We start from the raw sequence: 22,012 nt of genomic DNA, 5'->3' as shown, positions 1-22,012 counted from the left end.
TTCATGCACGTTGACCAACTTCTCTTTCAGTTCGTTCACGTAGTCACGTACTTCCATTGGTTCTTCGGATGGCAATCCAAAGACTAGGTCACAGGGCAGCCGCAGTTCCTTCCCAAATACAACGTGAGCAGGTGTTTGGCCCGTGGTGTCGTGGATAGCTGCGCGGTAGGCCAGCAGGAATAGTGGAAGGTGCTGGTCCCAATCCCTTTGGTGCTCTTCTACCACTTTCGAAAGGTGTTGCTCCATACTCCGATTGAACCTTTCCACCATGCCGTCGGACTGTGGGTGTAGTGGCGTTGTCCTTGTCTTACGTATTCCCAGTAGCTGCATCACTCTTTGGAAGACGTTGGATTCGAAATTGCGTCCCTGGTCTGAGTGAAGTTCCAAGGGGACGCCAAACCTACTGATCCAATTGTCAACCAGTACTTTCGCGACCGTGACGGCTTCCTGATTTGGAATGGCATAGGCATCTGGCCACTTGCTGAAGTAGTCGCTAGCCACCAGGATAAACTTGTTGCCGTCGTTTGTTACAGGGAACGGACCGGCCACATCGATGGCGATTCTTTCGAAAGGTGCCCCAACATTATATTTCTTCATCTTTCCCCTCGCCCTGGTATGAGGACCTTGGCTGGCCGCACACGTCGTACACTTGCGACACCAACTTTCGACATCGTCACGATGACCTACCCAATAAAACCTCTCCCGGATTTTCGACAAAGTTTTGTTCACTCCGAAGTGGGCTCCAGATGTTCCGGCATGAACTTCCTCTAAGACCTTGGAAACCTTTACCTTGGGGAGGACCAGCATCGTCTTAGAGGTACGCCCATCAGGACTCTCCCACTTTCGCTTCAAGAGCCCATTTTCCATGACCAAGGAATCCCATTGGGCCCATAATGCCTTCAAACTGGGGGATTGGTCGGACAATTCTGCCCAGCCGGGTCGTTCGACTCCTTCCTCCTTCCACTTTAGTATTGGTCCGATTATGTCGTCTGCTTCTTGCTCACGCTTTAACCGCGCCGTTGTCCATTCTTCATCTTGCTCAAAAATCGTCCGACGAACGGGCAGGTTCCCTTCTTCCGCGTCGATCCTGTCGCAGTGCTTGCACTCTCCACACGGACGCCTTGACAAAGCGTCAGCGTTGTTGTGAAGTCGACCCGCTCGGTGTTTGATCCTAAAGTGGTACTGCTGTAGTCGTTCCAGCCAACGCGCTACTTGGCCCTCGGGATTCTTTATCCGCAGTAGCCACGAGAGGGCAGCGTGGTCGGTCCTGATCAGAAACTCCTGTCCGTATAGATACTTGTGGAAGTGGTTGACGGCTTTGACAATGGCTAGTAGTTCCTTCCTTGTGGCACAGTAATTTCTCTCTGGTTTGGAATGTAATTTGCTAAAATATTCGATAACTCTTTCCTCCCCATCTTGTATCTGCGACAATACGGCCCCAATTCCCGAGTTACTCGCATCGGTATCGAGGACGAACATTCCTTTGTCCCTGGGGTAAGCCAAAATGGGGCTGGTGCACAAAGCCGTCTTCAGTCTCTTAAAGGCCATCTCACATGTACTGCTCCACTTGAAAGTCGCCTTCTGCTCCGTCAGTTGGTGTAACGGTGCTGCGATGTCGGCATACCCTTCTACAAATCGTCGGTAATATGTGCAGAGTCCCAAGAAGCTTCGTAGTTCATGCTTGTCTCTTGGTATGGGCCAATCCCGGATAGCAAGAACTTTCGTCGGGTTGGTTTCTATTCCTTTCTCCGACACGATATGGCCCAGGAACTCGACTCGTTTCTGGAAGAGTGAGCATTTCTTGGGATTTAGTTTCAAACGAGCGTTTTCCATTCGTTCTAGCACCTCCTCGAGATTCTTCAGATGGTCATCAAACGTTTTGCCCATAATCATGACGTCGTCGAGGTATACCAGACAGGTCTTCCATGTCAATCCTTTTAGCACCATCTCCATCAGCCGCTCGAATGTTGCTGGCGCATTACATAACCCGAAGGGCATAACGGTGAAGTGATAGAGGCCACTTCCGGTGGAGAACGCAGTCTTTTCTTTGTCGTCCGGGTGCAAGCCTACTTGCCAGTAGCCACTCTTCAAGTCCAAGGTCGAAAACCACGCCGAGCCGGATAAGGTCGTCAAGGTATCGTCTATTCGAGGAAGGGGGTAACTGTCTTTCTTCGTGACGTCGTTCAGTTTCCTGTAATCGACGCAAAATCGGGTAGTCCCGTCCTTCTTGGTAACCAAGACTACTGGAGATGACCACGCGCTGTTGGATTCTTCGATTACCCCATCTCTCAACATGTTGTCCACGAGTCTTGTAGCTTCTTCTTGTTTGGCTAGGGGTAGTCTTCGAGGAGCCTGACGGATCGGTTGCGTGTCACCAGTGTTTATTCGGTGTTCTACGATGTTGGTCTTCCCGAATGGTTCCTCTTCTGAGGCGAAGACATTACGGTGCCTACGAATGAGTCCTTTGGCCAGTTTTCTCTCACGAGCAGACAGCTGGTCCCAGTTGACCTCCAAGCCTTTGGTATCCCTGTCCTTAGACTCATTCTCAACGTCTTCTTCCTCGCAGTTCAACACTCGGGCGACTGGCTCACACATTCCAATAATCTCCCCTTTTCTAATATTGACTGCATTGGGAAACACGTTTGCCACACGTATGGGTATGTCACGGTCGGTTTTGACTAGGGTGCTCGCGATCAGGAGCTTGTGGGTCGAGTCACTTGCCGGCTGCACCATCCCCAAACTGTATCCGGGGTTTGTCTCTACTCTGGCGGGAACGATGACTTCTGCATTACCATCTACCTTCGTTGTCTGACAGACCACTAGTCTGACCGTTGCAGCTTCCACATTCGGACGTCCCAACACAAATTCTTCGGCTCCGAAACGCAGAATTTTCTGTTCTGGGTCGATCATTAAACCATACCGGCTGATTAGGTCCATACCCAGAATGAAATCGTCAGCGATTTCCGCCACCAGAACTTCATGCCTTATTCGGAGTCGACCGAGCTGTACATTCACCACCGCTGTACCCAGAACCGGTGTTGTTTCTCCTGTGACCGTCTTTACATTCGTGGCGGTACATACTGATTTAATCTGACAATTTTGTAACCTGGATCTGCGTGCAAGGGACACTTCGGCTCCTGTGTCGATGATGATCTTCGATTCCCGTCCATTGATTTTTCCGCTGATTGTCGGACTATCGACGCTCCCCGCGATACTTCTAACCATTACAGTTGTTGGGGCTTCTCTTTTAGCAGCCAGTACGCGCCCCGAGGTACCGACTGCCTTTAGTTTTCCTGCTCCTGATGTAGACGAGGTCGCGAATGCGATCTCCTCATCGGCGCTGGCGATCTAACACGGCAATCCCTCCTAACATGCCCTTGACGCCCACACCTGTAACATTCTAGGCGCCCTCCATGTTGTCTAGAACTGCCCGTCTTGATTTCGGCAATTATTTCGCGGGCGAGTTTCTCAAAGTTCTCGCTCATTTTGTCGAGACTCTCTTGAATAGGGTTTACTTCGCCCTCAACCCCAATGCCTCGTATCTTAACGTTGGAACGAGGTGAGCTGTTGTATGCGGCGTCCACTTCTAACGCTCGAATCAGCGCCTCGGATGGTTTCTTGAACCCGGAGATTTGCAGGACTCTTCTTACCTCACTATCTCTTACGCCGTTTACGAAGGTTTCTGCTGCCAGTCTGTCTTGGAAGTCTTGCGGAGCTTCAGGATAGGCGAGGTGTACCAAACGTTTAACATCAGCCGCAAACTCCTGAAGAGATTCACTACTCTTCTGAATCCTAGATTTAAGCTGCGCTACGAAAACTTGCCGGAGGTGTTCATCTCCAAATCTGAGTTCGAGGGCGGTCGTCAAAGCGGTATAGTCCTTCTGGTTCTCTTCTGATAATGTCTGTAGAATCTCCAGGGCCGCACCTCGTAGTGCTACTACCAAAGCGGTCGCTTTCTGTTGGTCATTCCAGCTATTCGACAAGGCCGCAGCTTCAAATTGCTTCTTATAAGTAGTCCACGACGTCTGCCCATCGAAAATAGGGGGTTGAACTCTCACCGGACTGAATTCTGCAGGGGTCGCAATTGTAGGTCGTGGTGTTTGCAACCTTTCTTCGAGCTCCTAGTAGATAGTGCCTAGGATTAGTGGGGTAATAAATCATGTTGACAGGTGACGTTATCTTGACAGCTGTCAATCAAGATAACGATCTTAATGGATTTTTGACGTGTGCTGTCAATCAAGATAATGATCTTAATGGATTTTGATTACTCATAATTTAATTTTTATTCGCGAACGTAATTAAATTAATTATATCATTATTAAATTTAATTAGATCACTATGAATTTGATATCGGAATTAAATAATTTAAATTTAAATATATATTTTTAATTGTGTATTGCGGGTTGCATGCATATGTACATAAAGACGATAATGTTTTAAGATTACGCAATTGAATCAATGATTAAAATACTAATTACACCATCATTAATTCATTCTGAATATAATACGATTTGATGTGGGTTAATATCTGAAGCGTTTTGATAATTCTTTGATCGATTGCATTATTAACTAAAAATTAGATCGTAATGACCATTAGCCCGTGCCAATAGCTCAATAATGATGACGCACTCTATGCAAGCGACTCATCATCTACAAGCAGAGACTTGTTTCTGCATGTATTTTCTTGTTATACCCATTCTCCGAAGTCATTAATCACTAGCCCCACGGCAACATCTCATTATGATGTTTGTCCATTAGCTTTTTGTTATTAAAGACATACCGACGACGCACTTTTTGCAGACGAGTCATCATCTACAAGCACAGACTTGTTTCTGCATGTATTTTCTTGTTGTACTCCCTCTCCGAAGTCGTTAACCACTTTAATTTTTAATCGCGAACGTAATTGAATTAATTATACCATTATTAAAATTTAATTAGATCAGTGTTAACTTGATATAGAATTTAAATAATTTAAATTTAAATAGATATTTTTATTACCGAACAGCCGGTTTACATATTAATAATAATAATAATTATATTTATATACATACATATAGTTACACACATCACAATTCTACACCACTGTCGCCGTCGTCTTCTTCATCCGATAGTGGATAATATCGCTCTCTGACGAAGTGGGTGTAGTTGAATCTACCGCCCGTGAATCCAAGCTGTCTACCTTGGCAAACGAATCTCCGACTTGTTACAATTTGTACATTGCACCTAGCGCAATATACCTTCGCCAACGTATGGATGTGGCCTATCCACATTGGTCCTTTATGGTTTTTTGCACAAAACCGACATATAAATCTTTTGCGAAGATCATTTCTAGACGGGGCCTTCCGCCTGATGGAAAATAATATAATGCACAGATCTAGAAAAAAAGAAAAAAACTTATAAGAAATGAGAATAAATTACATTCTTAAAAACTTACTGTTGGCCATATCGTTCTCAGGAATAACACACGGTACTACGAAGCTGAATGAATAAGAGCGTCTGTATTTTCTAAAGTTTAAAGTAAAACTAATTTTTCAGAGGGATGACAAAGGGAGGGATAGGGTAACGACAGGTAGGTACGAGTCTTACAATTTTGCCGAAAGTTAAATTTTCTTTGTGAGTAACATTGGGCGCCACTATGCTAATACCTTCTCGCAGGTAATCACACAGAGAATGTTAAGTCCTCTAAGGTCTTGCAGAGACAATTACTTATGCACTTAAAGAAGTAGATGATGTAAAGTTAAGATAAGTTTTCTGTCTATACTAACAAAGAAGGCGCCAATATTGCATTACCCCTTTTAAATGCCTGAGACGTCGGTGAGTACCTTTTTCCAGATGATTTAACTAAGCCGACAATGTACATTGTTCCGTACATTTAAATATTTTTGAAGAAATGACTTTACATAGAAATGTTTCACTACCCAGCCACTTAGTCAGATCCCCAAATGATGGCACAGTGACTGTAAGTCCTGTCGCGACTTGCAAAGACGGGTATATTTGTTGTCATACAATGATAAGACAACCTTTCAGTCTAGAGTAATAGAAAAATAGGCGCCGGAGTGCATTACCGCAAATAGTTTTAAGTATCTGCGATGGACAAGTCGACGTTTATGGCATCTTTCATTTTTTCGTCAATTTAAGATGACACAGTCACTGTAAGTCCTGTCGCGACTTGCAAAGACGGAAATATTTGATGTCAAGCAATGATAAGAAAACCTTTAAGTCTAGAGTAATAGAAAATAGGCGCCGGAGTGCATTACCGCAAATCTGCGAAGGGCAAGTCGACGGTTTTTGGCATCTTCGTTTTTCAGACGATTTAACTAATTCGACAGTTATTTCGGATACAGATTTCCGTGTATTGAGTCATGGGTAAACGGCGTATGTACCATTTAGCTCTCGATAAATGCCAATAGGGTTTATCTGATTCCTACCACTTTTTTTACCCCACCCTCATTGGTTTTTTCTATATATTACCTTGTTTGCCTATTGTAGAATTATATTTTTTTAGTTTTGACAAAATTGTGTCTGCCGCTACGGTTTGTGATAGTGAACGTTAATTTGTGATAGTTGTGATTGTGTCAACGCAAAATGAATACAGGATTTGAAGAATTTTTGCAAACCCTGCAGATTGTTCAAATATTTACGATGTTCGCGAGTGGTTTTTTTGAAAATTTGAAAATTCTGCGAACTGTGCGGGATCATATAAATAATCGAATTATATATAAGGATGCGATTTTGGACAACAACGATCGAAAGTCATATGGTCTTTTGTTAGGAAGAATAAGACAATTGGGTAAGTTGATAATAGCTGATATCCTAAATTAATTAATTAATTGATTTAAGAAAAAATTCTAAATAATATTATTATTTTTTAACAGAAATTTTCGAAGCCGAGAAGGACGGGTGCATCAATAATGTCGAGATTCAACAGAAGAATAACTTGGAAAACCAATTTCGCTCATTTATAGAGCATGAATCTCGCATTGCTACTGCCCATCAATCTTCACCTGATGCTAGTTGGTCCAGCGATAAGGCTGTCGTGAATGCGACTTTTTCGAACAATAGCACCAGTAATAATAATTCATACAAAACGCAATCAACTGATGTCGATGAAGAAGAAGCTAGCGTAGTAAATGTATCGACATCGACATGGTCAAAAGGTATGTTGAAAATGAACATTTATTCATAACAGCTAATAATACGGAACGTTTTAGGGGCTACAGAAGGTGACGAAAGTGAAACATCAGATGTTCAAAGAGGTGCAGGGGAAAGAAGCGATACAGGTAATAGAATATAATAACATTAATAAATAAGTGATCATTAATAATAATAACTATTATTATTTCGCAGTAAACGGAGATCACAAATATTTCAATGAAAAAGGCGAGTGTGAGGCGTTCATACGTAAATTTGGGCTAACGGCAAGACGGATGGAATTTTCGTTTAAAGATGTGAACGATGACGAGATACCACAAAATTGGTTGAAGGTATTTTATACAAAAAAAAATAAATAAATAAATATTAAAATTTACGTTTGTTTCAGAATGCGTTTCAAGAGTTACTTGATTATATTACCCGTGGATTTCAACCCACCAGCATGATTGGAGTGGTCATCGAAAATGAAGAATTTCCAGACAAACCTGCCGGAATTTCTTTTCGAAGACTATCACAGCTGAGCGCGGACGTGGTGATGGACATCATTAGCGCTATCATTCAAAGCAACGCTAGCTTTTTCGCTAACGATAAGATGACTATCCGCATAGATGTGATTGATATGCCACTAGGTAGAGGATTTTCCGCACTGGATGGTAAGTGCGTGAATTTTAAAGAATTTTGTATCGCAAAAAACAGCATTTTTGTTGTGGATGTGAACAATTTTTGCCTAGCGGCGTCTCTAATTGTTGCTATTGAGTATACGGCTAACGGTTGCAATAGAAAGGTGCTACAGAAATTTAAAACAAAAAAGGGTAAAATAGATTTGCTAAATCTAGCTCAGGCACTTTGTCAAAGAGTAAATGTTGATATAACACATGGGGGCGGACACGCTGAAATTCAGCGGTTTCAAAATTACTTTAAAGAAGATTATATAATAGTTGTTTATAATAAACGCGACGGAACGTCGGTATATTTTAAAGGGGATTATAATATCAACAAGCCGAGGATTAACCTTTTATTGGAAGATCAACATTATAATGTAATTTTAAGTTTGACTGGTGCATTCGCAACGCGATTTTTCTGCGAATATTGTCTGACGAAGTATTCCCAGCAAGAACGCCATAAAAATTGTCCGTTTAAATGCCCGTGTTGCCTAACGTCGCCTCCATGTAACGACGACCCAAATGTAATAAGTTGTAATATGTGTAACAGGGTTTTTAAAGGGGAGATTTGTTTAAATAAACATAAAAAAGCCAAGACTTGCGATCGTATAAAGCGTTGTAGTACTTGTCACGCCGAGATTACACCAAAAAACAAAAAAAAGAGTACTCACAAGTGTGGAAAAAAATTTTGTAACACATGCAAAGAGGATAAGGATATTAGGCACGATTGCTACATGCACCCTTGCAAAGTTACGCGTAACAACAATGAAGCACATTTTGGTAGAAATAATAATTTTCTTTTCATCTTTTTTGATTTTGAAACGAGACAAGAGAAAAAAATTGGTGAAAAATTGTTTCTGCATGAACCAAATCTATGTGTAACGCAGCAAATATGTAAAAAGTGCTTGTCGAACGATGATATGAGCGAAAATTGTGGTGTATGTGGTCAACGCCAATACATTTTTAATAATGAGCCTGTATCACAGCTCATGGAACACATTGCCAAAATGTCAAAGATTTTCGCTGTGACAGCCATTGCACACAACATGAAAAATTTCGACGGAGCTTTTATACTACAACACATTTTTTCGAATATATCACGCTGGCAGCCAAAAGTTATAAAGCAAGGTATGAAAATATTATCGATAACATGCGGTGGTTCGATACGGTTCATAGACAGTTTGAATTTTATTCAGCTACCACTGGCGTCATTTCCTAAAACTTTTAAATTAGAAGGTGGTAAAGGATATTTTCCTCATTATTTCAACACGTTAGAGAATCAAAATTACACCGGAGACATACCATCAGTCGAGTATTACGGTTGTGATGTCATGAAAAAGAACGAACGCAGAGATTTCATGGACTGGCATCGTCGGCAAGTTGCCGATAATTATGTATTCACCATGAAAAATGAGATAATAAAATATTGTGTATCCGATGTTGATATTTTGAGGAGAGGGTGTTTGAAATTTCGCGAATGTTTTACGGAGAGCTGTAATGTAGACCCTTTGTTAGAGTGTATAACTATTGCGTCATCATGTAATCTCGTATTTAGGAGAAACTTTTTAAAACCCAACACAATAGGTATTATACCTACAGGGGGTTATAGAGGTAGGGATCGGCATAGTAAGATAGCGATAGCTTGGTTACTATGGCAAGAGTATACATTGCAATGCCGAATTAAGCACGCTGGAAATGGTCCAGAGGTTCGTTTGCGAGAAAATATCGTGGTCGACGGATTTTGCAGCGAAACAAACACCGTTTTTGAATTTTCCGGATGCTTCTGGCATGGGTGCCCTAGATGCTTTCCCGATTTTGATTCTGAATTGGCCGACAGAAATGAGCTGATGGTTACGCGGTATGAACGAACTATATTTAAAAACGAACGCATCAAAAATAACGGCTATAATTTGAATGTAATATGGGAGTGTGATTTTCGTAAACAAATAACGGAAAACCGGGAACTAAAGCAGTTTGTAGATAATCATTTATTTTCAAAAAACACACCCCTCAATCCGCGCGACAGTTTTTACGGTGGTCGTACGAACGCGTCACAGTTATATTACAAATGTCAACCAGGCGAGAGAATACTGTATTTCGATGTTTGCTCGTTGTACCCGTACGTAAACAAGTACGGTCGGTACCCTGTCGGTCATCCTACAGCCATTCATGTCGGCCATCCAGAATGCGTAAAAGTCGATCTAAACAAAGTCCATGGTTTTATTAAATGTATTGTTTTACCACCTGTTTCGTTGTATCACCCTGTTCTGCCGTACAAATGTAATGGTAAATTAACTTTTCCTCTTTGCAAAACGTGTGTTGAAACCCTGTATGAACAAGATTGCCCGCACAACGACGGACAGCGTCAGTTTACGGGTACTTTCGTTGCAGACGAGTTGCGTAAGGCTTTGGAGTTAAAGTACAGAATTATCGAAATTTTTGAAATATGGGAATACGACACCGTAAAATACGACCCAGAAACTAAAACAGGTGGGTTGTTTTCGGAGTACGTAAACACGTTTTTAAAAATAAAGCAAGAGTGTAGCGGGTGGCCTACATGGTGTAATACAGAACACGAGAAAGACAACTACATTCGCGAGTATTACGATCGTGAGGGGGTTAAATTAGAAAAAAACAAAATATGCAAGAATCCAGGGTTACGTTTCTTGGCCAAATTAATGCTCAATTCATTTTGGGGCAAATTCGGGCAGAGACAAAATCTGCAGCAGACTGCTATCATTGATCAGCCTTACAAGCTGTTCGAAATGTTTGCATCACCCGGTCGTTGCGTCAATAACTTAACCGTTATCAACCCTGAAGTACTCCTAGTAAATTGGGAGCGCGTGGAGGAGGATATATTGGCTTCTAGCACCACTAATGTAGCTATCGCTAGTTATACTACTGCTTCGGCACGATTAGTTCTTTATCATTTTTTGGAAAAGTTGGGACGACGAGTATTATATTACGACACTGACAGTGTTTTCTTCACTGCCAAACCAGACGAATGGGTACCTGATACCGGCGACTTTTTAGGCCAGCTAACCGACGAATTAGCTGATTATGGTCCAGGTAGTTACATTACGGAATTTGTGAGCGGCGGACCTAAAAATTACGCCTATGAATTCTTGAATGCTAACAAAGGGATAATTGAGCCAGTGTGTAAGGTGAAGGGTATAACTCTACACTACTCCAATAATCAAAAAGTTAATTTTAACGTATTAAAATCGATGATTCTGGATAAAGAGGCTCCAAACGTGGTCGAAGTAATCGATAAACAAATTTTTAAAGATAAATTTTTTAATATATTAACGAAAGACGCAACAAAAAAGTATAGAGTAAACTATACTAAACGTCGTAGGTTAAGCAATTCGTACGATACGCTCCCGTACGGGTACAAAGGAGCGCTTTAGTATTTTAGCAATAATAATATGTACATCCCTGGAATAATGTTTTTTTAATTATATGTGTATACATTTTTCTTTTTTTTTTGTACCGTTAAATGTAAGTTTGGATGTTTATTTGTACGTAGTTATTTGCGAAATGATGTATTTACTAAAAATTGTGAAATAAATATTGTTTTTCATTCATACACTTTTTTTTTCGCCGCCGTCCGCGCCCCCCGCCGTCCGCGCCCCGACCGCGCCCGCGCCCGCCGTCCGCGCCCCGCCCGCGCCCGCACCCGCGCCCGCGCCCCGCCGTCCGCGCCCGCGCCCGCCGTCCGCGCCCCGCCCGCGCCCGCGCCCGCGCCCGCGCCCCGCCGTCCGCGCCCCGCCCGCGCCCGCGCCCCGCCGCCACACGGGCTGCGTGAGGCGCGGCGAGGAGGGCGGGCGGCGGGCGGCGGGGCGCAGGCGCGGGCGGGGCGCGGACGGCGGGGCGCGGGCGCGGGCGCGGGCGCGGGCGGGGCGCGGACGGCGGGCGCGGGCGCGGTCGGGGCGCGGACGGCGGGGGGCGCGGACGGCGGCGAAAAAAAAAGTGTATGAATGAAAAACAATATTTATTTCACAATTTTTAGTAAATACATCATTTCGCAAATAACTACGTACAAATAAACATCCAAACTTACATTTAACGGTACAAAAAAAAAAGAAAAATGTATACACATATAATTAAAAAAACATTATTCCAGGGATGTACATATTATTATTGCTAAAATACTAAAGCGCTCCTTTGTACCCGTACGGGAGCGTATCGTACGAATTGCTTAACCTACGACGTTTAGTATAGTTTACTCTATACTTTTTTGTTGCGTCTTTCGTTAATATATTAAAAAATTTATCTTTAAAAATTTGTTTATCGATTACTTCGACCACGTTTGGAGCCTCTTTATCCAGAATCATCGATTTTAATACGTTAAAATTAACTTTTTGATTATTGGAGTAGTGTAGAGTTATACCCTTCACCTTACACACTGGCTCAATTATCCCTTTGTTAGCATTCAAGAATTCATAGGCGTAATTTTTAGGTCCGCCGCTCACAAATTCCGTAATGTAACTACCTGGACCATAATCAGCTAATTCGTCGGTTAGCTGGCCTAAAAAGTCGCCGGTATCAGGTACCCATTCGTCTGGTTTGGCAGTGAAGAAAACACTGTCAGTGTCGTAATATAATACTCGTCGTCCCAACTTTTCCAAAAAATGATAAAGAACTAATCGTGCCGAAGCAGTAGTATAACTAGCGATAGCTACATTAGTGGTGCTAGAAGCCAATATATCCTCCTCCACGCGCTCCCAATTTACTAGGAGTACTTCAGGGTTGATAACGGTTAAGTTATTGACGCAACGACCGGGTGATGCAAACATTTCGAACAGCTTGTAAGGCTGATCAATGATAGCAGTCTGCTGCAGATTTTGTCTCTGCCCGAATTTGCCCCAAAATGAATTGAGCATTAATTTGGCCAAGAAACGTAACCCTGGATTCTTGCATATTTTGTTTTTTTCTAATTTAACCCCCTCACGATCGTAATACTCGCGAATGTAGTTGTCTTTCTCGTGTTCTGTATTACACCATGTAGGCCACCCGCTACACTCTTGCTTTATTTTTAAAAACGTGTTTACGTACTCCGAAAACAACCCACCTGTTTTAGTTTCTGGGTCGTATTTTACGGTGTCGTATTCCCATATTTCAAAAATTTCGATAATTCTGTACTTTAACTCCAAAGCCTTACGCAACTCGTCTGCAACGAAAGTACCCGTAAACTGACGCTGTCCGTCGTTGTGCGGGCAATCTTGTTCATACAGGGTTTCAACACACGTTTTGCAAAGAGGAAAAGTTAATTTACCATTACATTTGTACGGCAGAACAGGGTGATACAACGAAACAGGTGGTAAAACAATACATTTAATAAAACCATGGACTTTGTTTAGATCGACTTTTACGCATTCTGGATGGCCGACATGAATGGCTGTAGGATGACCGACAGGGTACCGACCGTACTTGTTTACGTACGGGTACAACGAGCAAACATCGAAATACAGTATTCTCTCGCCTGGTTGACATTTGTAATATAACTGTGACGCGTTCGTACGACCACCGTAAAAACTGTCGCGCGGATTGAGGGGTGTGTTTTTTGAAAATAAATGATTATCTACAAACTGCTTTAGTTCCCGGTTTTCCGTTATTTGTTTACGAAAATCACACTCCCATATTACATTCAAATTATAGCCGTTATTTTTGATGCGTTCGTTTTTAAATATAGTTCGTTCATACCGCGTAACCATCAGCTCATTTCTGTCGGCCAATTCAGAATCAAAATCGGGAAAGCATCTAGGGCACCCATGCCAGAAGCATCCGGAAAATTCAAAAACGGTGTTTGTTTCGCTGCAAAATCCGTCGACCACGATATTTTCTCGCAAACGAACCTCTGGACCATTTCCAGCGTGCTTAATTCGGCATTGCAATGTATACTCTTGCCATAGTAACCAAGCTATCGCTATCTTACTATGCCGATCCCTACCTCTATAACCCCCTGTAGGTATAATACCTATTGTGTTGGGTTTTAAAAAGTTTCTCCTAAATACGAGATTACATGATGACGCAATAGTTATACACTCTAACAAAGGGTCTACATTACAGCTCTCAGTAAAACATTCGCGAAATTTCAAACACCCTCTCCTCAAAATATCAACATCGGATACACAATATTTTATTATCTCATTTTTCATGGTGAATACATAATTATCGGCAACTTGCCGACGATGCCAGTCCATGAAATCTCTGCGTTCGTTCTTTTTCATGACATCACAACCGTAATACTCGACTGATGGTATGTCTCCGGTGTAATTTTGATTCTCTAACGTGTTGAAATAATGAGGAAAATATCCTTTACCACCTTCTAATTTAAAAGTTTTAGGAAATGACGCCAGTGGTAGCTGAATAAAATTCAAACTGTCTATGAACCGTATCGAACCACCGCATGTTATCGATAATATTTTCATACCTTGCTTTATAACTTTTGGCTGCCAGCGTGATATATTCGAAAAAATGTGTTGTAGTATAAAAGCTCCGTCGAAATTTTTCATGTTGTGTGCAATGGCTGTCACAGCGAAAATCTTTGACATTTTGGCAATGTGTTCCATGAGCTGTGATACAGGCTCATTATTAAAAATGTATTGGCGTTGACCACATACACCACAATTTTCGCTCATATCATCGTTCGACAAGCACTTTTTACATATTTGCTGCGTTACACATAGATTTGGTTCATGCAGAAACAATTTTTCACCAATTTTTTTCTCTTGTCTCGTTTCAAAATCAAAAAAGATGAAAAGAAAATTATTATTTCTACCAAAATGTGCTTCATTGTTGTTACGCGTAACTTTGCAAGGGTGCATGTAGCAATCGTGCCTAATATCCTTATCCTCTTTGCATGTGTTACAAAATTTTTTTCCACACTTGTGAGTACTCTTTTTTTTGTTTTTTGGTGTAATCTCGGCGTGACAAGTACTACAACGCTTTATACGATCGCAAGTCTTGGCTTTTTTATGTTTATTTAAACAAATCTCCCCTTTAAAAACCCTGTTACACATATTACAACTTATTACATTTGGGTCGTCGTTACATGGAGGCGACGTTAGGCAACACGGGCATTTAAACGGACAATTTTTATGGCGTTCTTGCTGGGAATACTTCGTCAGACAATATTCGCAGAAAAATCGCGTTGCGAATGCACCAGTCAAACTTAAAATTACATTATAATGTTGATCTTCCAATAAAAGGTTAATCCTCGGCTTGTTGATATTATAATCCCCTTTAAAATATACCGACGTTCCGTCGCGTTTATTATAAACAACTATTATATAATCTTCTTTAAAGTAATTTTGAAACCGCTGAATTTCAGCGTGTCCGCCCCCATGTGTTATATCAACATTTACTCTTTGACAAAGTGCCTGAGCTAGATTTAGCAAATCTATTTTACCCTTTTTTGTTTTAAATTTCTGTAGCACCTTTCTATTGCAACCGTTAGCCGTATACTCAATAGCAACAATTAGAGACGCCGCTAGGCAAAAATTGTTCACATCCACAACAAAAATGCTGTTTTTTGCGATACAAAATTCTTTAAAATTCACGCACTTACCATCCAGTGCGGAAAATCCTCTACCTAGTGGCATATCAATCACATCTATGCGGATAGTCATCTTATCGTTAGCGAAAAAGCTAGCGTTGCTTTGAATGATAGCGCTAATGATGTCCATCACCACGTCCGCGCTCAGCTGTGATAGTCTTCGAAAAGAAATTCCGGCAGGTTTGTCTGGAAATTCTTCATTTTCGATGACCACTCCAATCATGCTGGTGGGTTGAAATCCACGGGTAATATAATCAAGTAACTCTTGAAACGCATTCTGAAACAAACGTAAATTTTAATATTTATTTATTTATTTTTTTTTGTATAAAATACCTTCAACCAATTTTGTGGTATCTCGTCATCGTTCACATCTTTAAACGAAAATTCCATCCGTCTTGCCGTTAGCCCAAATTTACGTATGAACGCCTCACACTCGCCTTTTTCATTGAAATATTTGTGATCTCCGTTTACTGCGAAATAATAATAGTTATTATTATTAATGATCACTTATTTATTAATGTTATTATATTCTATTACCTGTATCGCTTCTTTCCCCTGCACCTCTTTGAACATCTGATGTTTCACTTTCGTCACCTTCTGTAGCCCCTAAAACGTTCCGTATTATTAGCTGTTATGAATAAATGTTCATTTTCAACATACCTTTTGACCATGTCGATGTCGATACATTTACTACGCTAGCTTCTTCTTCATCGACATCAGTTGATTGCGTTTTGTATGAATTATTATTACTGGTGCTATTGTTCGAAAAAGTCGCATTCACGACAGCCTTATCGCTGGACCAACTAGCATCAGGTGAAGATTGATGGGCAGTAGCAATGCGAGATTCATGCTCTATAAATGAGCGAAATTGGTTTTCCAAGTTATTCTTCTGTTGAATCTCGACATTATTGATGCACCCGTCCTTCTCGGCTTCGAAAATTTCTGTTAAAAAATAATAATATTATTTAGAATTTTTTCTTAAATCAATTAATTAATTAATTTAGGATATCAGCTATTATCAACTTACCCAATTGTCTTATTCTTCCTAACAAAAGACCATATGACTTTCGATCGTTGTTGTCCAAAATCGCATCCTTATATATAATTCGATTATTTATATGATCCCGCACAGTTCGCAGAATTTTCAAATTTTCAAAAAAACCACTCGCGAACATCGTAAATATTTGAACAATCTGCAGGGTTTGCAAAAATTCTTCAAATCCTGTATTCATTTTGCGTTGACACAATCACAACTATCACAAATTAACGTTCACTATCACAAACCGTAGCGGCAGACACAATTTTGTCAAAACTAAAAAAATATAATTCTACAATAGGCAAACAAGGTAATATATAGAAAAAACCAATGAGGGTGGGGTAAAAAAAGTGGTAGGAATCAGATAAACCCTATTGGCATTTATCGAGAGCTAAATGGTACATACGCCGTTTACCCATGACTCAATACACGGAAATCTGTATCCGAAATAACTGTCGAATTAGTTAAATCGTCTGAAAAACGAAGATGCCAAAAACCGTCGACTTGCCCTTCGCAGATTTGCGGTAATGCACTCCGGCGCCTATTTTCTATTACTCTAGACTTAAAGGTTTTCTTATCATTGCTTGACATCAAATATTTCCGTCTTTGCAAGTCGCGACAGGACTTACAGTGACTGTGTCATCTTAAATTGACGAAAAAATGAAAGATGCCATAAACGTCGACTTGTCCATCGCAGATACTTAAAACTATTTGCGGTAATGCACTCCGGCGCCTATTTTTCTATTACTCTAGACTGAAAGGTTGTCTTATCATTGTATGACAACAAATATACCCGTCTTTGCAAGTCGCGACAGGACTTACAGTCACTGTGCCATCATTTGGGGATCTGACTAAGTGGCTGGGTAGTGAAACATTTCTATGTAAAGTCATTTCTTCAAAAATATTTAAATGTACGGAACAATGTACATTGTCGGCTTAGTTAAATCATCTGGAAAAAGGTACTCACCGACGTCTCAGGCATTTAAAAGGGGTAATGCAATATTGGCGCCTTCTTTGTTAGTATAGACAGAAAACTTATCTTAACTTTACATCATCTACTTCTTTAAGTGCATAAGTAATTGTCTCTGCAAGACCTTAGAGGACTTAACATTCTCTGTGTGATTACCTGCGAGAAGGTATTAGCATAGTGGCGCCCAATGTTACTCACAAAGAAAATTTAACTTTCGGCAAAATTGTAAGACTCGTACCTACCTGTCGTTACCCTATCCCTCCCTTTGTCATCCCTCTGAAAAATTAGTTTTACTTTAAACTTTAGAAAATACAGACGCTCTTATTCATTCAGCTTCGTAGTACCGTGTGTTATTCCTGAGAACGATATGGCCAACAGTAAGTTTTTAAGAATGTAATTTATTCTCATTTCTTATAAGTTTTTTTCTTTTTTTCTAGATCTGTGCATTATATTATTTTCCATCAGGCGGAAGGCCCCGTCTAGAAATGATCTTCGCAAAAGATTTATATGTCGGTTTTGTGCAAAAAACCATAAAGGACCAATGTGGATAGGCCACATCCATACGTTGGCGAAGGTATATTGCGCTAGGTGCAATGTACAAATTGTAACAAGTCGGAGATTCGTTTGCCAAGGTAGACAGCTTGGATTCACGGGCGGTAGATTCAACTACACCCACTTCGTCAGAGAGCGATATTATCCACTATCGGATGAAGAAGACGACGGCGACAGTGGTGTAGAATTGTGATGTGTGTAACTATATGTATGTATATAAATATAATTATTATTATTATTAATATGTAAACCGGCTGTTCGGTAATAAAAATATCTATTTAAATTTAAATTATTTAAATTCTATATCAAGTTAACACTGATCTAATTAAATTTTAATAATGGTATAATTAATTCAATTACGTTCGCGATTAAAAATTAAAGTGGTTAACGACTTCGGAGAGGGAGTACAACAAGAAAATACATGCAGAAACAAGTCTGTGCTTGTAGATGATGACTCGTCTGCAAAAAGTGCGTCGTCGGTATGTCTTTAATAACAAAAAGCTAATGGACAAACATCATAATGAGATGTTGCCGTGGGGCTAGTGATTAATGACTTCGGAGAATGGGTATAACAAGAAAATACATGCAGAAACAAGTCTCTGCTTGTAGATGATGAGTCGCTTGCATAGAGTGCGTCATCATTATTGAGCTATTGGCACGGGCTAATGGTCATTACGATCTAATTTTTAGTTAATAATGCAATCGATCAAAGAATTATCAAAACGCTTCAGATATTAACCCACATCAAATCGTATTATATTCAGAATGAATTAATGATGGTGTAATTAGTATTTTAATCATTGATTCAATTGCGTAATCTTAAAACATTATCGTCTTTATGTACATATGCATGCAACCCGCAATACACAATTAAAAATATATATTTAAATTTAAATTATTTAATTCCGATATCAAATTCATAGTGATCTAATTAAATTTAATAATGATATAATTAATTTAATTACGTTCGCGAATAAAAATTAAATTATGAGTAATCAAAATCCATTAAGATCATTATCTTGATTGACAGCACACGTCAAAAATCCATTAAGATCGTTATCTTGATTGACAGCTGTCAAGATAACGTCACCTGTCAACATGATTTATTACCCCACTAATCCTAGGCACTATCTACTGCTCCTTGATCTTGTTTTCCATTTCATTTCTCACCTCGTCCACTTCATTTCGCACGACTTGGAGGATTTCGCTTCGGCTGTTCAAAAGTGTAGTTTGCATAGCTTTTAAATTTTCTTCCATTATTCTTTGATTTTCTTCCATTATTCTGCGATCTTCTTTTCTATTTTCTTCCATTATTCTTCGATCTTCTTTTCTACTTTCTTCCATTATTCTTTGATTTTCTTCCATTATTCTGCGATCTTCTTTTCTATTTTCTTCCATTATTCTTCGATCTTCTTTTCTACTTTCTTCCATTATTCTTTGATTTTCGCTCAACATTTTCATCATTTTTGTCAGTTGTTCCTCCATGTTGGCTGTTTGCGCTCTTGTGGTAGTCGGCATAAAATTTTCTTCTAGAAACTTCTAGAGCCTTGACAGATGTCAATTCTCGAAGCCAATGTCAGGTGATGAAAGTCTAATTCCGTTATTCCACTCTTACCGCGGGAGAGAATTTTCTCGAAAGTTCACTTTGTTCCGGTCTCCCCTAGTAGCACCAACCAAATTCGAATCCCGATTTATTTCACAGTTAATCCCACTCCTGACACCAGTGTTACGATTGACGGACGAATAATAAATCGGGTGTTGGTAAAACTCAAAAAAAATTTATTTCTTCAGGTCGAATTACAACACTATCTATTGCGACGAATATGTACAGAAATTATTCCGGCGCTCTCGACTGTCTTCACTGGATGAATGAATCCATTACCTACGGTCGCCTCTATTTAAACCCATAGTCTCTGATCGAGATCCTTCACGAACATCCATCGCGACTCCGCTTCGAGACTCCCCTGGACGCCGCTTCGAGACGCTCCAGACCTGTCTTTATGCGCCCGCCTCTCGGCCGTCAACAGCGATGATTCACCCATCAGCGCCGTGCGTACGTCCAGAAGGCTCTCGACCGCCATAGGCGTCGTACTGGGGCGGCGTAAGGGTGTATTTCGTAACAGTATGTATGTTTATTACTAGTTCATGGGGGTCACGTGGGAAACTCTTTGACTACGACTAAACTGTGGAGTCAAAGGAAAACATCACATCATAACCTCAATAACCTGACATGTTTTCAACGTCTGTAAGCGGAGTTTTAGCTTTAACTTCAGCTTATTCTACGGTTTAAATTTTGTTCAATTTAAACCAGACTTCAAGTTTAAAAAATGGCGGTGCAATGCATATAGAGTAGTTAAACCGCGCTTAAATTTTAAGCCGAACTGGTGCAAACGGGCATAAGTTCTTGTTATCACGTGCTACAAAAACTAACACCAAAATTTTGCTTCAAAAAATCTGGCTATGAAATATTGAAAAATTCTGTGAAAATGAATGTAAACTTCGAATTTAACGATAATTGTGAACATATGGGGGACATCAAAGAATTTCTAATATCAAAATTCACTGAGTTACAGTAGCGGTCATTTCTACGGACGCACTCGATAAAAAGTCAAGTTGGTAGCCCTGTCATCTAGTACTTTACGCCGAACGCGGTTGGTAGCGGTAGTTGACATGGCAATCGAAACTAGTACAACACGAATGTTTCGGTTGCCCTCAGCTATGCCGTACTGTATCCCGTGCAGACTGTATGTTCTGTTCATCTATTTATTAAAATAAAATATCTACATTGACAATGGGGCCATCTAACCTGTCAAATTTTTGACACATGTTTTCCCCCAGAAACCCGTCAAGGTCACTTACACCAAACAAATTTTGAAAATTTACACTAGGGAGTGGTTCTATAGAAAAGATCGCGACTTTAGTTTGTTATAATTGGGCCGGTGGTATTAATAAAGTTCTCAGTGGCAAAGATGAACGAAACCGCCATCGAAACGACGACGCCATATATATGGCAGCCAAGAAATATTACGAAAAAAGAAAAAAAAGTGAGTAAACATTGAACATTGTTGAACATTATACATATAAATTCTGTAATTAAAAAAATTAAAGCTAATTTTCTGAAATATGCATTTTGTTTTATTAAAAAAATTATGTGGAACAAAAATTAAAATAAAAACCCAGCAGGCTGTAACCCTGGTTTTGTTGGGGAACAGCCCACCAGAGGCCGCTGCTTTCTCTATCCTTTTGTCAGTATAAGGAGTTGCCTATCTATTACAAATATTATTATTATATTATCTATGATTGTGATTATGAATGTTTGTTGTGATGAAAATACGAAATCAACTGTCATAATTTGGGGACTTTCACGATCTAAACGTCACCAGCACCGCAAAACATTCGCTTTCTTTTTCTTTCCGGCGTGTTTCTGGATTTTCCGTTTCACTCATGCGCAAAACGTTAGAAACGATGTACGTTACTTTGATGGATCATGGCCGACTAGTATAAAGATTATGGCCTGTCCAAGATACATAGCCTGTCCAAGGGTACCATACGTGCTGCCATCTATTAATAATTCAAAAACGACAAAAGAATTATTAACACTTTTTTTTGAAAGGCACAAAGACATTCATACCGAACCACGGTTGTAGAATAGATAGGTTTGTACACTAATGGCTTGGGATGGCGACGCTTCTTTTCGATCCCTATATCCATGGAAAGGACAGAAACAGCTAGCGCCTCTACCTTGTCGAGCGGAAATCATTCTAGTTATTTTGGGGATTTTCTTTTAAATTGCTTTATGAACAATACAAAATTTGTAAATGACATTTGATCGGAGTCGATAAGTACGATTTCTTTTATTAATTACATCGGTTATAGACAGATGCCTGAGTTTTGTGTCCCTAAAACGTCGACGCGATCGGCAATTGGCGTCGCTGACCAGGGATATGCAAATGTATGCTAGTGTATCAACCTATCTATTCTACAACCGTGTACCGAACCAAACGACCATTACACGTTTTGAAGTCTCATAATGTCAAATCAAATTAAAATTTTGCTAAATTATTAAGTGTAATTATTAA

At 40.2% G+C, this 22,012-nt stretch overlaps 4 protein-coding genes across 4 annotated transcripts; 2 read left to right on the top strand and 2 right to left on the bottom strand.

Annotated features, from left to right (window-relative positions):
- Positions 1-4,976: 4,976 nt before the first annotated feature.
- On the bottom strand, positions 4,977-6,736 carry LOC135130380 (uncharacterized). Its single transcript, XM_064057751.1, has 2 exons — positions 5,435-6,736; positions 4,977-5,374 (listed from the first exon to the last, which is right to left on the bottom strand). Exons 1-2 carry the CDS (start codon positions 5,442-5,444, stop codon positions 5,067-5,069), a joined length of 318 nt encoding a protein of 105 aa, XP_063913821.1. The 5' UTR covers positions 5,445-6,736; the 3' UTR covers positions 4,977-5,066.
- A 30-nt stretch (positions 6,737-6,766) lies between these two features.
- On the top strand, positions 6,767-11,794 carry LOC135129984 (uncharacterized). Its single transcript, XM_064057255.1, has 4 exons — positions 6,767-7,280; positions 7,348-7,484; positions 7,541-11,142; positions 11,344-11,794. Exons 2-4 carry the CDS (start codon positions 7,428-7,430, stop codon positions 11,792-11,794), a joined length of 4,110 nt encoding a protein of 1,369 aa, XP_063913325.1. The 5' UTR covers positions 6,767-7,280; positions 7,348-7,427.
- Positions 11,795-11,968: 174 nt separating this feature from the next.
- LOC135129983 (uncharacterized) lies at positions 11,969-16,426 on the bottom strand. Its single transcript, XM_064057254.1, has 4 exons — positions 16,036-16,426; positions 15,913-15,981; positions 15,709-15,845; positions 11,969-15,652 (listed from the first exon to the last, which is right to left on the bottom strand). The coding sequence occupies exons 3-4, from the start codon at positions 15,763-15,765 to the stop codon at positions 11,969-11,971; spliced, it is 3,741 nt and encodes a 1,246-aa protein (XP_063913324.1). The 5' UTR covers positions 15,766-15,845; positions 15,913-15,981; positions 16,036-16,426.
- A 30-nt stretch (positions 16,427-16,456) lies between these two features.
- On the top strand, positions 16,457-18,216 carry LOC135130481 (uncharacterized). Its single transcript, XM_064057874.1, has 2 exons — positions 16,457-17,758; positions 17,819-18,216. Exons 1-2 carry the CDS (start codon positions 17,749-17,751, stop codon positions 18,124-18,126), a joined length of 318 nt encoding a protein of 105 aa, XP_063913944.1. The 5' UTR covers positions 16,457-17,748; the 3' UTR covers positions 18,127-18,216.
- Positions 18,217-22,012: the final 3,796 nt, after the last annotated feature.

This window comes from Zophobas morio, unplaced genomic scaffold, assembly GCF_036711695.1.
Source record: "Zophobas morio isolate AGI-343-1 ecotype UQ-CSIRO unplaced genomic scaffold, CSIRO_AGI_Zmor_V1 ptg000017l, whole genome shotgun sequence".
NCBI lineage: Eukaryota > Metazoa > Arthropoda > Insecta > Coleoptera > Tenebrionidae > Zophobas > Zophobas morio.
The sequence above is the reverse complement of the archived record's forward strand: the minus strand, read 5'-3'. Positions and strand labels throughout refer to the sequence as shown.